The sequence below is a fragment of the Sander lucioperca genome, chromosome 11 (genome assembly GCF_008315115.2).
Source record: "Sander lucioperca isolate FBNREF2018 chromosome 11, SLUC_FBN_1.2, whole genome shotgun sequence".
In the NCBI taxonomy this organism is placed as follows: Eukaryota; Metazoa; Chordata; class Actinopteri; order Perciformes; family Percidae; genus Sander; species Sander lucioperca.
In genome coordinates, this window is record NC_050183.1 from 26,477,053 (window position 1) to 26,492,960 (window position 15,908).

Genomic DNA, 15,908 nt, shown 5'->3' on the forward strand with positions numbered 1-15,908 from the left:
AAGGGAAGGAAGGCAAGAACAGGTCGAAAATAGTGACAAAAAACCGACAATAACTTTAAAAAGTGACAAACTTCAAAAACAGCGACAACAACTTAGAAAAATTTGCTCATGTATCCCGTGCAGTCCTCCAAAGTACCCCTTGGGGTACACGTACCCCCATTTGAGAAACACTTCTATAGAGACTAGCCGACATATTGCTGTCACAACTAAGATAAAGGCAACTGACTTTCCTCAGTCAACTGTTTGATATTACGTAAACCTTCTCTGTAGCACTCAGCTTGTACTCTGTATAGTCTGGTATAGTTTTCTAATTCTGTAGTTTGTCATTTGTCATTGTTTGGATGGAAGTCAGCTCATTTAGTCATAACTTAAAGCCTTAATGTAGTCTGTTTTCCCCCCTCTGTGCTTTTGACTCACAGTCACCTTTTGAAATTGGCCCTCAGTAGAACACACGAGCAGGACAATCAACAGTACACAGTATCCTTTATTTTCTATCTCATTTACTCTGGGTATACACATTTCATTTGGATCTTCTGGAATAATTACAGCATGAGGAACGGATGGAGATGTTTTGTAGACACCAAGAGCTTTTATTATGTGGTTTTAATATGTTACAATACTTCCTGACTACAGGTGGCCGAATGGTAATTTGAGTCAACACAAATTGATTTAGGAATATGTAAAAAAAAAAAGGAAGCACCAAGTCTGCCGTAATAATGAAATTCCTACAACTACATTTTGACACAAGAGAGCAGTGCCTCAAGATAAGGTAAAAAAAGAAATCAATAAAAACCCTTTATTTTATTTTACTCTATGTAAATAATGATACATTGTTTCTAAGTGTTTGTGTAAAATCTTTCAAAAGAACCGAGGAAACTGTTCGGCAAAAACTTTCTTTTTCTTTACAACAAAGGAGAACTAAAAAGCAAGGATGCATCAGGGTGGAGGCTGGATGTTGACATTGCTCCTGTCACATGACACATGTCACATGACAGCTCCGGCTGTGAACCAGGAAGTGAGAGGGCGGTGCCATATTGGTGTTTTGCAAAGGGCTGGTGGGCTGATAAAAACAGCAACAACAAGGTAGTGGCTATTTATCGATATATAACGTTAACTCTTTCAAAAATACAGATGGGAGAGTGCATTTCAATTTAAATACACACTTGTTTAGTTGATTATTTCGCTGATGTAGTCACAGCCTTTGCCTGTTCTGAGAAACTAGCGTAATTGCTGCTAACAGTAGCTAGCTCTTTCAAGCTAGCAGGAACGTTAGCAGTCAGCAAGCTAACAGACGCAGAGGACAACTGCGTTTATTTGGGAAAAGGTCTTCGGTTGCTTCTCACTGTTAGTCTAGAGTTGCAGTAGCCAACACCGGCGGTAGTTAACGTTAGCTCACTTATAAACCGTTGCAGCGTTTTTCTGGTGCGTTTGTTTTCGGGTTGTGTGCTGTTCTTTTTGGATCGTTTGTGTATTTGCAGCGCGTTTGTGTATTTGGGTGTGTTGTGTGTGTATGCGCGTTTCCTAAATGCTGCGCATGTGTTGTCAAATTAATGAAGATGTTTTCGTTATTTTCTTGTGTTTTGTCTATTTGCATCTTTCATAAAGTTGCAGTTCGTTTGCCCCTGTCGGCCACCGTAGATAACCTCTGAAATTATGTTTTCTATTTAATATTCACAAACCAAAGCAAAATGGTTTTAATTTATGTGCATATCATTAAGGAAATGTTAGCTTCATATGTGCGCCGGGATTTGTCCCTTGTCATAAGCAGGACTGGCTCTCTCCGAATTCCCAAATGTCCCAAATTTCGTATTTAAATGGCTTTGGTTACCTGATACTGGGGGAGGAAATGCTATTCAGGCTAAATGGCGTGTAAATCCAACTTGATGGCAAGTGTTAATGCATGTATGATGGATGTGTGTGTCCCATATGTTCATAATAATATTATTAATAATAATAATACTAAAGTACCTGCTACCTTCTGTGTGACAGCATCCACCATGACAGCCATCAAGCATGCTCTCCAGAGGGACATCTTCACACCCAACGATGAGCGTCTCCTGGGTATTGTTAATGTCTGCAAGGCCGGGAAGAAAAAGAAGAACTGCTTCTTGTGTGCGACAGGTAAGAGATAGGGCTGCAACTAACGATTATTTTAATAATTGATTAATCTGTCAATTATTTTTTTCGATGAATCGGATCAAAAAACAAAAAAGCATTAATTTACATCAACTCAATACATACTTACATACATACTTGTTGTTTTAGTTAATAGTTGTGTAAAAGTAAGTAACCCAAAGAGCAGATACAGACAACACACACACACACACACACACACACACACACACACACACACGTTCACTTGAAGCTTATTCATTACATTATTACCATCATTGTAGTAAGTGCAAGTTAAGTTCATTTGTACACCACATTTAAACACAGCTTAAGATGACCAAGTGCTATAAAAGAACTTTAAAATGAAATGAAAAAGTACAACACACACAAATATATTTGTCAACAATAACTGATATGGGACAAAGCACAGAATATATACATGACAATAGATTGAAAAATGAATGGGCCAAAAAAGGCGAGTGAATAAAAACGTGTCTTTAGTCCTGCTTTACTACTGTTATTAACGAGCTAACGCTAGCTTGTCATGCTTGTCAGCTGGATAACGAGTAAACGCCACACCAGCACCAGAAGAGGGACGTTACGTTCCTCACTTCAAAACGGAACAAAAGTAGGATTGTGTAGTGACTTTACCCTGCTGTTGAACTCCCTTCCTCCTCATCAAGGACTCCAACATGTTTACGTTTTAGGTGCTGAATCATCACCGTGGTGCGCCCGTGTCATGCCGTGTTGCGTTTGCTTATCTTGCAATTAACACTTTTCGATTTATTTAGTGTGAAATGCTCCCACACCTTGGATGACTTAGGTCGTACTGATTTCTCCCGCAAATATGATCTCAACGCTAGACGGGAGAAATTCCCACACATTGGACCTTTTAAGGATAACAGGTAAATGTCTCTGTAATAATGATTTTTTTCCCCTTCCAGTTTCTACAGAGAGGCCTGTACAGGTTAAAGTGGTTAAGGTGAAGAAATCTGACAAAGGGGACTTTTACAAACGACAGCAGACATGGGAGCTCCGAGATCTGACAGAAGTAGATGCCAAAGATGCAAGCAAGGTCAGACATAATGCATCTTTTACTTTTTTTCACCCATAATCTTGTTCAGTTGTCATAAATGTTCCTTTTCTTTCTTGTTTAGTGCTCATACACTCTCTTTTTTTTTACTTTTATGGTTTAGGAAAATCCTGAGTTTGATCTTCACTTTGAGAAGGTGTACCGCTGGCTGGCCAGCAGTACAGCTGAAAAAAACTCCTTCATCTCGTGCATTTGGAAGCTGAACCAGCGATACCTGAGGAAGAAGGTGGAGTTTGTGAATGTCAGTTCTCAGCTGCTGGAAGGTGCGGAAACGCTCTATACTTACTGTAGCCACCCCTGTGAGAGCATGCCTCTTTTCATGATTAGCTTATGTTTGCTTTAAAAGGCTTGTCTCTTACTCTTAGACCAGTAGTGCTGACCCTAGTGTGTATTGGTCATGTTTGAGGTAATCGAATTTAGTAAGTGAGAATTTCTGCTGGTTTTTGGTTTAATTTATTTATTAATAGCATGTTTATAAAAAAAAAACAATTCAACCTTTTTCGTTGTATCTTGGTTTGTGGTATGGTTTTCTGTGTTAAATTGTTCTTTATTCTCACTCTTCTCTCTTAAACTTTCTCTGGCCAGAACTTCCTAAAGCGGAAGGTTGGTAGGACTTAACTTCCCCCTCCTCACTCCTTTCCATTGTTATCTATCTCATGACCTCGAACCACCATTCTCATTAGAGACTCTCCCGTCCTTAAAGATCCTTCTGTGTGAATTATCTGACACTAAGTACAGATGGGCATGATTCATTTTTTCAATAATCCTAACACACATTTAGGTCATGTTTTTACCTCACTTTTAGCTGTTTTTACTTGTCCATTCCACCTTAATTCATGGGATTATTCACTGACGCGTTATTATGGATCCCACGTAACTTCTAGGCAAGTCCCGCCCTACGAAGCAGCCCGATTGGTTGGGGTTATGGCTCCTGCACGCTGGCTGCGTGGCGTGAGCGTGTCAGCTGTGTGGCGTGTCCGTTTTTAATTCGGCTCCCATGGTAACAGGTTAGAGCTTGCACACTGCCTGCGTGACACGCACGTCTCAGGTGCGGCTCGATCCACGGCGAAAACGCGTGCATGCTAGAAATAGGACCGTCGCCTATTTTTCACGCGACAAGCAAGCATGTTGGAAGCGTTTCCAGTCAAAATAGAATAGGAAAAGATGTTTATATGTAATTTTGACACAAATACATTTAATAAATGACATTTTGATGTTTGAAAGTCTCTAGGTTTTGACATAAATGCCTGGCCAATAGTAGTGTGTGAATGCTATTGAAGGGCGGGTCCCTCCTAGAAGTTGCGTGGGTTCCATAATAACGCTTCACTTATGTGTTTATTAATTTACTCTGTATCTAATTTGACCGAAACTTGTAGCACATATTGTTTCTAATTGTTCCAGAGCCGAGTAAAGTGCAGTTGTTGTACTTTAATTTGATTTAGAGAAGTAAATTAAGCTCATGGTACAGTAGCCATTTCAGATTGCAGGTAAACTTCTTCCATCACTGGTGGTTTTAAGACTCTTCTAAAAATCCCATTCCCCATCACCAAAGGTATTTTTGTCCGTAGTTATTCTTACAGGGGGTGTGTAAAACCTGATGTGTTGGAAGATATCAGAATGTGTCTCCAACTTTGCATTTGTGCTCACGTCTTCAACCTACATTTCCATGTCTGTTTGTGGAATTAGAATCTGTGCCGAGTGGCGAGAGTCAGAGCGTTGCCGGGGGCGATGAAGACGCTCTGGACGACTACCAGGAGCTGAGCACCCGTGAAGAGCAGGACATTGAGGGCATGATGGAGATGTGCGAGTACGCCATCTCCAACGCCGAGGCTTTCGCCGAGCAGCTCTCCAGGGAGCTGCAGGTTCTAGATGGGGTGAGTAAAGCGACGGCTAAACTAAAAATAAAATGAATGTAAGGTGTAAAAAGTATTGTTCTGAGCAATGATATCATTTTGCCAGTGAGCTTGGACAGCAATTTTAAGTTTTAAAAAACATAGAAACTACGGGTGGGAAGGCAAATCGATTGATTTTTTTAAATCGATTCTTTTCCCCTAGAATCGATATTTTTTCTTATTTATTTTTTTACCAATGATTCACCTAAATATTTTCTGTTAATATGGTACCGCCGACGGCGAGTACACGGAGCTGCACGATATGACCTAAAATCTAAATCACGATTAATTGCACGTTTACCTTGATAACGATAATTTATAATTATTTTTTTGTGATTCGACGACAGACACTGAGTTTTTTCAATTTTTTTTTGTAAAAACTTTAAAAAAACGTCTTTTGCATGATGAAAAAGGCTATACAATCTATTTAACTGAGACTCCGTTTCCTGCTTTTCGGTCAACGGTTAATGATCGGTTAACATTTAATTTCATTTTACTTTCTTTTGGAAGGCAGGCTGCCAAAAATCGGCACTTACTAGCTAATGAATTAGCCTGAGTTAAATGCTAGCTATCAGTAAACAGAAGGTAGTGGTGTGTGTGTGTGTGTGTGTGTGTGTGTGTCGCAAATGAAAATCGCAATACAGATCGAATCGGCGCCCATGTATCGTGAAAGAATCGTATCAGGACTAAGGCATATCGTCCCATCCCTGACAGAAACATTAATAATACCTTTTTATTGTTTCTTACTTCAAGGCCAACATCCAGTCCATCATGGCGTCCGAGAAGCAGGTCAACATCCTGATGCAGCTGCTGGATGAGGCGCTGGGCGAGGTGGACACCATCGAGGGAAAGCTGAGCAGCTACGAGGAGATGCTCCAGAGCGTCAAGGAGCAAATGGACCAGATCTCCCAGAGCAACCGCCTCATCCAGATCAGCAACACCAACAACGTCAAGCTGCTGGATGAGATCCAGTTCTTAGTGGTTAGGAAACACATTAGAATTTCTATTATTACTGAATGAGGTGGCACACTCAAATGTCAAATGATTTTTCGACAGTTTGCGGATAAAGTACTCGCCACCTTGATTTTCAAAATATGTTGCTGTGCATAAACGTATTATTATTATTTTTGCACGAGTTAAAGAACAAACTACAGCAAACTAATGTCAATTTCAAATCATTCTGATGTAAATGCGCAAAATATTCAAACAATCTGCTGGATGTGAAACCTTAAAACGATGTTAACTAGGTTTCTAGACTTAGTTTGATGACTGCGCTGGTCTCTCCTCATGTAGAACTACATGGACCTGTCAAAGGGACACGTCAGAGCCTTGCAGGAGGGAGACCTGACCTCCCCTAAAGGCATTGAGGCCTGCATCAATGCCTCCGAAGCTCTTCTGCAGTGCATGAACGTGGCCCTCCGACCAGGTTAGTTTACACATGTACTTGTTTGATCAACTGAATCAGTTGTTTCTCTCGGTCGGTCGAGCAACTCTCACAAGTTGCACGTTTGGAAAACCTAATGAACACATTTTTGAAAAAATAAACAAGTTTCAAATGATCTTAGGTGTGCCTACAAGCAGATTTATACAATATCATACATTTTCCTAGCCTGTAAATGCCTTTCATCATAGAAAAGCGATGTCTTTTTCCTTTCCATAGGCCACGACAAGCTGATGGCTGTGACCCAGCAACAGCTCCTGTTCGCTGAGCTGAGAGACACCTTCGCTCGCCGCCTCACCAATCACCTCAACAATGTGTTTGTTCACCAGGTAACAGGCACACTATACTTCCGAGTGTATACTTTCTAAGTTGCAGTTTCAGGTGATAGGTTACATTGGAATATCCTTCTTTAAAGGAGAAATCCGGCGCCAAATGAACCTAGGGGTTAATAACACGTGTGTACCGCGTCGACCGTTCTCTGGGATATGTTTTCATGCTAATCGAATGTGACCAGCGCCACTTCTCACAAATACAGATAGGGTTGGAGATGAAAAGTTTAACTGACACGTAACCGCGATCACCTTCGTGGGAAATTAAGAATCGATGCCACCTGTCAACGCGCTGTATAGTGGGGGGGATGGAGAGGGGTCACTAAAGAGGCGTTTTCATCCGAGAGACGCTCTGATTGGTGGATAGGATATGGAGCAGGGGACTGACAGCGACATAACCAATCACACGATGACAGACGCTCCACTTAGCACCAACTGCAATGTTTAATTTTAAATGAATGTAGCCCACTGGCAGTCTGGCACACGTGGGTGCTCAGTATTTTCCGCGGGTGCTCGAGCTCTGGAGCACCCACGGTATTGGCGCCTATGGCTATATTAATGTTCAGAATATCGAGTACAGCCCCTTTAAAACTAGCTACACATTGACCAGCTACAACAGTAAAATGCTGCTTATACATTGTTGCATAACAATAATGCCATATATAACAATAATAATATATCCGTTTTTACTGCAGAATGAGTATTTTTTACTTTTGATACTTTAAGCACATTTTGTTGATAATATTTGCTTTGAACTGTGCAGTTGTAAACCGTTATGGTTTTGTTTTAAATATCTAAGTTTGTGTTAGCTCGTAAAGACTCAGAGGCTACAAAATGTTTACTTTTACATACATCTTCAGGCAAAGACATTTTGCTAAATTTTCTGGCCAACAAAGTAGGTTTTTTTTTTAGCAGATTTAAGAGGAAGACCTTTTGTTGTGCTCACGCCTTGCCATTGTGAGTCTGCAGCGCCAGGCAGTCTCTCCTGTTCCTTTTCCAGGCTGTGTGTGTGTGTCTCTCTCTCTCTCTCTCTCTCTCTCTCTCTCTCTCCCCCCCCCATGGACTTCCTGTTTATCTGGGACTCTCTTCCTGGGCTTCCTTGTGTCGTTTCCTTCTAGTTGTGTCCCTCCTATTCCTGACTCTCCCTGTTGCTCACTTTGAATCATCCCACTCTGCTCTCTGTCTCTGTGTCAGTTCAACCACTTCAGTCACTTCAAAATGACCATCCCTCAGTTCTATAGGTCCTCCTGTCTGTCGCTTCCAGTGAGTACCCTCACAGCAACCCCCACTTGCCCCCTCTTTTGCTAATGTTTGACCCTCTCACACCTCACTCCAACTTACTTACTTCTCATTACCTCAGAGACCTCAGACCTTCCATATCCTAACATAGCCTATTATTTATTGCATGGGATATATTTCTAATCACTTAACATCTTTCATTTGATCTCAAAGCTGGAGAAGCATCGCTCATCTTTCTTGTCCAGACTATCTGCACTCAGCTGAGGGCTCTTTTTGTGTTTGAGTGCTAACTTGGCTTTGTTGCGAAAGGTCTCATATCATTAAAATCCTGTGCCTGTCTGCTCTGCGTGTGCATGTTTCGTAGCACAAGCAGTATATACTGAACAACATAACAATGAGGTGAAGTGAGGAGAACATCAGTATGCCAGTAAGAGCTGTGCTATACTACTGTACTAAGTTTGTCAATAATTTGAGCTGAAGATGTGGTGGATCTTTTGAGTTGAACAATGTATTATTTACCTTGGAAACATCTGGTTTGTATGGTAATTTGAGGTAACATATCCTATCCAGATGTTTGCGATAGGAAGATGAATATTCCTCATGTGTTGAGAGAGTGTGTTTGTGTGTGTATACAGAAATATGGAATGGGACTTAATATTAGGTGTGTCTATGCTAACTCTTAATTGAATGTGTTAGTAATTGTCTCCCCTTGCTCTGTCATCCAGGGCCACGACCAGAGCTCCACCCTGGTGCAGCACACAGCTGAGATGAGCCTGCCCAAACACAGCCCCCTCCACAGGGACCTGCTGCGCTACGCCAAGCTCATGGAGTGGCTGAAGAACACCCACAGGGAGAAGTACGAGGGCCTGTCAAGGGTCAGTGCTGTTATCGGAGAGAACACATCTAAAGGAATAGCAGAAATACACCTATGCGCTCCCCCTCCCTTCCGTGCTTCCTGAAACAGTCATTGTGGAAGTAGCCTACGTGCTAACGCTGCTGCGGTGATGGCTCAACCAGCTCCTTCTTGTTGGTTATTGGCTGGAAGACTGTTTATGTTTGGTGGTGCAGGTTGGCGCAGTTTTTTTTTGTTGCCGTTTGTGGAGCCTGGGCTGTCTACAGAGACCACGTTTTTTTTACAGTGTGTTCAGGGGACAGGCAGCTAGCGGATAGTGAGGAGATGTTTTTTACAGTGTGTTCAGGGGACAGGCAGCTAGCAGATAGTGAGGAGATGTTTTTTACAGTGTGTTCAGGGGACAGGCAGCTAGCAGATAGTGAGGAGATGTTTTTTACAGTGTGTTCAGGGGACAGGCAGCTAGCAGATAGTGAGGAGATGTTTGCTGTATGTGACAAAAAATGTTGTAGCCTAAAAAACACGTGACATCGCTTAGAGCACCTTTAAGCATGTAATGCCTAAGACTTCAACCTTGGTTGATTTGGCGACAACCTTGGTTACCGTGGTAACAGCAGCACTAACAATGAAAACAACTATATCAAAAGGTAACATTGAATGGCTACTGCAGAAAAAATGCCGATCATAAACCGTATCAATAATAGGGTTTGGTTTCAGGGAGATCTTAAGGATTATAAAGGCCAGTGGTTCTCAAACCTTTTTTCAATAATGTACCCCTTTTGAAAAAATTCAGCCAAGTACCCCCTAAACAGCGCAAAACATTTTTGGTAGAAAAAAGACGCTATATAAAAGATACAATACAGCGCTGCACCTGTTAACAACAACCTTGTAACTGAAAAATACTTAAAGGCTAGCCTACATTTCAAATGATTAGAATCCACTAAATTCATTTATTATTATAGCATAATTATTTTAGGAATAATGCATTTAAAAAAGCTCACAAACTCCCTGCAGTACTCCAACTTATTCCTAGGGGTGGTAGTACCCCCAATTTGAAATTTTACTGTCATCTCAACATTAGGGCTGCACGATATGAGGAAAATATCTAATTGTGATTATTTTGACTGATATTGCGATTGAAATATGATTCACAATATTGAAGGGAATAATCATGTTTGTATCATTATTCTCATTTTCATTAGTCCATATTGTGATTTCAATAATTTCAATGCGATTTAATTGTGCAGCCCTACTCAACATCTAAACATATCTCATGTCATGTTTTCATTTAGACCTACGTTGACTACATGAGCAGATTGTATGAACGAGAAATCAAAGACTTCTTTGAGGTTGCCAAGATAAAGATGGCGGGTACAACCAAGGAGGCCAAGGGCAAGTTCGGTAAGAGTTGACATGCACATGCATGTTGGAGCCATGAAGCATGCTTGTCTTAATATGTGTGTATTACTAGGATTTTCAAGTAACATCTGTTTTTGTCTTTTTCTCCCTCCAGTATTTGTATTGTACTGTCACACAGAATTGAATGTAATATTCATGTATAAATAAGGAAACAAAGCCTCTTTTTTTGCGTCACATCGGTTAACAAAAGCATACGTTTCCCAACTAATAATGTGTGCTTCGAAATAGTCCTGCCTTTTGTTTTACCTTTTTAGATGACGTCTCTTTTTACAAGGACCTTACATGTTGAATTCTCAAAATCTGAAGAGGTCTTTTGGTTGAGCTTTGTTTTTGGCAGAATTATAGAACTGTTTTCTGCATTCTGTATCAGCTTTTGCTGCTGAAAACAAAAAAATGTTTTCAAAGGTTTGTCTGAGCTACAAGCGCACCTAAGCCGCTGCAGTGCACGTCAGCATATATGTTACTTTTGTACATCTAACATCTAGCCTCACCCCGTCCCATGCTGCATGTTTTAAGCCCTAACTTGTCTCTGTCTTTGATGCCTGCCTTTCTAACTGGCTGCAGCCACGCTTCCGCGGAAAGAGAGTGCACTCAAACAGGAAACAGAAAGTAAGTATGACATTTGGATACAGCTATTCCACTGTCAGTTACTCAATCTGCTTCTCACATAGCTGCACTAAAAGGAATCATTTGCTCAAAACCCTTCGCTACCCCTTTTAAGCCCTGTTTGCACTATGTCTTCACAATGCATCTGAATGCATCATCACATATTCTGATTCTATGAGAAATGCCTAAAAGAAAGCTAACCATTGATATCCATGTTATTTTTAATGATTTGACTATGCAATTTATTGAATAGTGTGGTGATTGACTTTCAAAAGTTTGACTCCCTCTCACTGAACATGTGACATTGAATTGCTGGATTTGTTGTGCTGCATTAGGCCTTCATGGCAGCTCTGGGAAGCTGACAGGCTCTACCTCAAGCCTGAACAAGCTGACAGTGCAGGGCTCCAACAGCCGGCGTTCCCAGTCGTCCTCACTGCTGGACATGGGCAACATGTCCGCCTCCGACCTGGACGTGGCTGACAGGACCAAGTTTGACAAGGTGACACTGCCACACATACATACAGAGATTCTTTTTTTTATCAGACTATTAAATGTGAAATAGTACTGTGTGTATGCATGTTGCTCTGTATTGAGAGATTAATTGGAGGGTGTTTGTTTTTGCAGATATTTGAGCAGGTCCTCAGTGAGCTGGAGCCTCTGTGTCTCGCAGAACAAGATTTCATCAGCAAGTTCTTCAAGCTGCAGCAGCACCCGACCGTTACGCCCCCTCTTGCTCAGGTAAATCTGTAAACCGATATTGGAAATAGCTGCGAAAAGGGGGATCATACGGTATGCCACATACTGATGTGCAGTCATATGAAATTGTCTAATCCTTGACTTTACATTAGTGGCTGTACTCGTGTGTGGTGGCATCTGAAGTTTTTCTTGCCTGAAAGTGTGATATAATAAAGCAATAACAGGGTGCAGCATCATTCATGTATATGTCTGCAGATGTTTGTTTGGATTTGTCACGTTTTATGTTTCTTTTCTTGTCAGCCCGAAACCGAGGAAGCAGATGGAAGCACGCCGTCAAGAATGCCTCCCCAGGCTGAACACAGACACTCCATGTCATCTGAGTGAGTAGTTTCAAAGAAATTTTAATAAGGGAAGAAGTTCCACTCGGCTTCTGAACTGGTTGCAGTTCCATTCTGGTTCCATATAGGGGGCGCTCACAGGTGAGTGCAGAATGAATGGTGGTCAGTAGAGCTATACCACTCAAAATCCACTTTTCTCAGGATATAATTTTTTGTCTAGTAATTTCAATGTTGCATTCGAAAGGGGAGGCTAAGAAAATACACACTGCTGGGTGTTAGATTTTTTTAAAGTGGCTTTTTGTTCTAAAAACCTTTTAAAATGTCAATGACGTCACACACATTGTACGGCCAGAGATACTGCTTTACGGCAAGCTCTGAGTTACTTCCTTTGTTCTCTCGAGGCATCGACAACACAGCTGACAGGTTAGACTCTCCCTGTCAATACACGTGCTAGAAAGAGGTCTGCTAATGTTTTAAAGACCACGCCGAAATATTCACTCTGACATTCTGGTTCTGCTTCGGATGCTGTCAAGCGGGATCTCCGACCGTAATCAGTCCTTCACTGACCAATCAGCATTCATTAGCAGAATGCTAGCATGTTATGGGCAACAACAACTCAATCTGTAAGAAATCAAAAGGACATAAGTACTCGTTCATTCAACTTTCGACCTATAATCCATGTTGAACTTGTAAAAACTACAATCAAATCTGAGATTTCTCAACGACAATCAGGCGAACGAGACAAATTTAGCTGTCTAGCTCCATAGAGTCACATTCATTTTGCACTCGCCTGCGATCAACCCCAGTGGAACTGCAACCAAATTTGGTAAAATGGGGCTGAAGAGGGAGTGAAATGGCTCTCCGTAGACCGGCTCTGGTAGTTTCATGTTGTGGGCTAACAGTTCTGCTGAAAATATAACCCATCTTCACTGCCAAAAAAGATTACAGTATTTATGTTTTCTATGAATTGCTCCATTGTCCTTGTTTCACTTCTTTTCCACCTCCCTTTCTGTCTTGTTCATTTCTTTTTTTTCGGGATTGAAGGAAAGACATTGTGCGGCTGATGATGAATAAGATCTTCCAGAGCATCGAGACGGAGCTCAACAGTCTCATCGCTCTGGGCGACAAGATTGACAGCTTCAACTCTCTCTACATGCTGGTGAAGATGAGTCACCATGTGTGGACAGCTGAGAACGTTGACCCGGCCTCTTACCTCAGCACTACTTTGGGCAATGTGCTTGTCACTGTCAAGAGGAACTTTGACAAATGCATTGTGAGTAGAGGCCAAATGAGGAAAAAAATCTAGTCTTTTGAAAACAGACAAAGTATGGTTAAGGTCTTATACAGTACATATATGCTCTGAATTTAATACGATCTGTCTTTTTCTCACAGTCTGGTCAGATCAGACAGATGGAGGAAGTAAAGATTTCTAAGAAAAGCAAAGTTGGTATCCTGCTTTTTGTCACTGCGTTTGAGGAGTTTGCCGAGCTGGCTGAAACCATCTTCCGTAATGCAGAGCGCCGAGGGGACCTGGATAAAGCTTACGTCAAACTTATCAGAGCTGTCTTCGTGAATGGTGAGACCACTTGGTCAGCTTACCTATTGGCTATAGATGATCTGGTATTTTACGTGATGCCCGGAAACAAACTTCTGAATACCGTTTGTCTTTTCAGTGGAGAAGGTAGCCAATGAAAGCCAGAAGACGCCACGGGACGTTGTGATGATGGAGAATTTCCACCACATCTTTTCCACACTGTCGCGTCTAAAGATCTCCTGCCTGGACGCAGAGAGGCGAGAGGCCAAACACAAATACACAGACCATCTGCAGTCCTATGTAATCAACTCTCTGGGTCAGCCTCTAGAAAAACTCAATGTAAGTTAGTATATCTTTTGAGTTAGAAGGTTCCTGGGCATGAGTAGAGATATGCAGCATGTGAGCATTTACCGCCTTTTTGTAATTCAGTGCATCATAGGTAAAGTGTTCTCTCCCTCCTCGCAGCATTTCTTTGAAGGAGTTGAGGCCCGTGTAGCTCAGGGCGTTCGTGAGGAGGAGGTGAGCTACCAGCTGGCCTTCAACAAACAAGAGCTGCGCAAAGTTATCAAAGAGTATCCTGGCAAAGAGGTGAAAAAGGGACTTGACAACCTTTACAAGAAGGTGGACAAACATCTGTGTGAAGAAGAAAGTCTGCTACAGGTGAGAAATGAAATGTTGAATGGTGCTCAGCTGGTCAGTAGGGTCACGTTCCTCATCTTCTCTGTGAATACCAGTGATGGGAATGACAGCGTTATAAATAACGCTGTTACTGATGCCGTTATAGACCAACTAGATCTCTGAGCCGAGAGGCAAAGACTTTTTTTTACTGTTCTTGGTTAGTGGGCAGTGCACGAGACAAGCGCATAAATGCTGACGATTGGCTGAGGTTGAGTAAAATTTCATAGTAAGCCAATCATTGGTAGAGTTGGGCGGGTGTTCGAATGCATGCATAGTGGGACACACAACGAACAACACAAGTGAGTCAGTCAACGAGAGACGGGTATGGCGAGCCCAAATAATCCAAAAGTAGCCTTCTCTAAATGGAAGTATAGCTATTACTTTTCCCTCCAAGAAATTATGAGAAATGAATGTAATCGTGAAATGCACATTATGCCCTGGGCAAAAGTGCCTATCCATGTCAAGTAATTAAAATGTACTCCAATATCTTTCGACATTTTATTTGCACTACAAAGAGTGTATATATATATTATTTATTTTTGGTATAGTGCTTAACAAGCATAATTTTAATTTTGCCAAGTTGTGGCCTGTTGAGGTGTTGTGTTATTTGTATCGATCCACTATATAAACATAATATCTACATACATGGCATTTGATTGGAGGCTAGTCTCACTTTGTCCCACAGCAACATTAAAATAGTTTAGATTTGTGTACATTGTTTCTGTTAATGTATTGTATTAAGTGTCCATTTCATTATAATATTCAGATTTATCATAAATAATTGAACATGCACATGTATTTTAAGTTCCATTAAAGAGGGGTGGAGGTGGGGTCACATCTGAGCATTTAAAAATGTACTTGAAAGTAACGCAATAGTCACTTTCTGAAGTAACTAGTTACTTTTATAATTTGTAACTGAGTAACTACTGTAGTTACTTTTTGGAAGAAGTAACTAACTAATTACTTACTTTAAAAGTAACTTGGCCAACACTGGTGAATATGGCCTCTTTATTTCTTAATGTTAAACAGTTATACTGTACACATTTGTCTCTGTATTGGTTTTGTTTATTTCATATTCATGTTTAATATGTTTATGTATGCACCAACAACCCAGGCAACTTTCTTGTAAGTGTTACTTACTTGGCAATGAATCCTTTTCTGATTCTGAATTGTGAACCGTTGCCCTTGCTGATTTACTCCACCAGGTGGTGTGGCACTCCATGCAAGACGAGTTCATCCGTCAGTACAAGCACTTTGAAGATTTGATCGGCAGATGCTACCCTGGATCTGGAATCACCATGGACTTTACCATCCAGGACATGTTGGAGTACTTCTCCAGCATTGCTCAGTCCCATTAGTCTAGCTAGCTGCTATGCACTTTTTAATAGTGATTCACTACTGCCTCACATTGGCTGATGATGGATGATGACACAAGCTACTCAATAACTGCCCTGTATTGTTGTTTTTTTGTGTGTGCTGGTGTATTTCAATGAAAGGGATTTGTACATTGGACAGTGTGTGTGCCTGTTCCATTTGAGATCCAACAACTCCGCACTAAACCGATAATACCGAATTGTTTGTGTTGTATTTTTATTATTTCTTTATGCCATATGTACATAATAAATTTGCTGCTGCCGACCCATTCAATGCTGTGTTGGATATTTGTAGTTATTTTATTCTT

General features: G+C 41.1%; 1 protein-coding gene across 4 annotated transcripts; it reads left to right on the forward strand.

The window, feature by feature from the left end:
* Nucleotides 1-960: 960 nt before the first annotated feature.
* Nucleotides 961-15,874, forward strand: exoc1 (exocyst complex component 1). 4 transcript variants are annotated; one of them, XM_031311765.2, is made up of 20 exons: nucleotides 961-1,083; nucleotides 1,990-2,121; nucleotides 3,057-3,187; nucleotides 3,309-3,468; nucleotides 3,791-3,808; nucleotides 4,892-5,079; nucleotides 5,851-6,078; nucleotides 6,391-6,523; nucleotides 6,758-6,867; nucleotides 8,832-8,981; nucleotides 10,249-10,357; nucleotides 10,940-10,984; nucleotides 11,317-11,480; nucleotides 11,606-11,719; nucleotides 11,978-12,057; nucleotides 13,060-13,288; nucleotides 13,408-13,591; nucleotides 13,689-13,888; nucleotides 14,015-14,209; nucleotides 15,433-15,874. In XM_031311765.2, exons 2-20 carry the CDS (start codon nucleotides 1,998-2,000, stop codon nucleotides 15,583-15,585), a joined length of 2,715 nt encoding a protein of 904 aa, XP_031167625.1. In that variant the 5' UTR covers nucleotides 961-1,083; nucleotides 1,990-1,997; the 3' UTR covers nucleotides 15,586-15,874. The 4 variants fall into 4 exon arrangements, with proteins under 4 accessions (XP_031167625.1, XP_031167628.1, XP_031167627.1 ...); XM_031311768.2 differs by lacking the exon at nucleotides 10,940-10,984; XM_031311767.2 differs by lacking the exon at nucleotides 3,791-3,808.
* Nucleotides 15,875-15,908: the final 34 nt, after the last annotated feature.

Bases quoted from the DNA above. Each gene is read 5' to 3' on its own strand.
- exoc1 (XM_031311765.2), top strand. From the start codon at position 1,998: ATGACAGCCATCAAGCATGCTCTCCAGAGGGACATCTTCACACCCAAC. The intron at 11,720-11,977 runs GTAAATCTGTAA...TTTTCTTGTCAG, and splicing joins TTACGCCCCCTCTTGCTCAG to CCCGAAACCGAGGAAGCAGA. The intron at 14,210-15,432 runs GTGAGAAATGAA...TTACTCCACCAG, and splicing joins AAGAAGAAAGTCTGCTACAG to GTGGTGTGGCACTCCATGCA.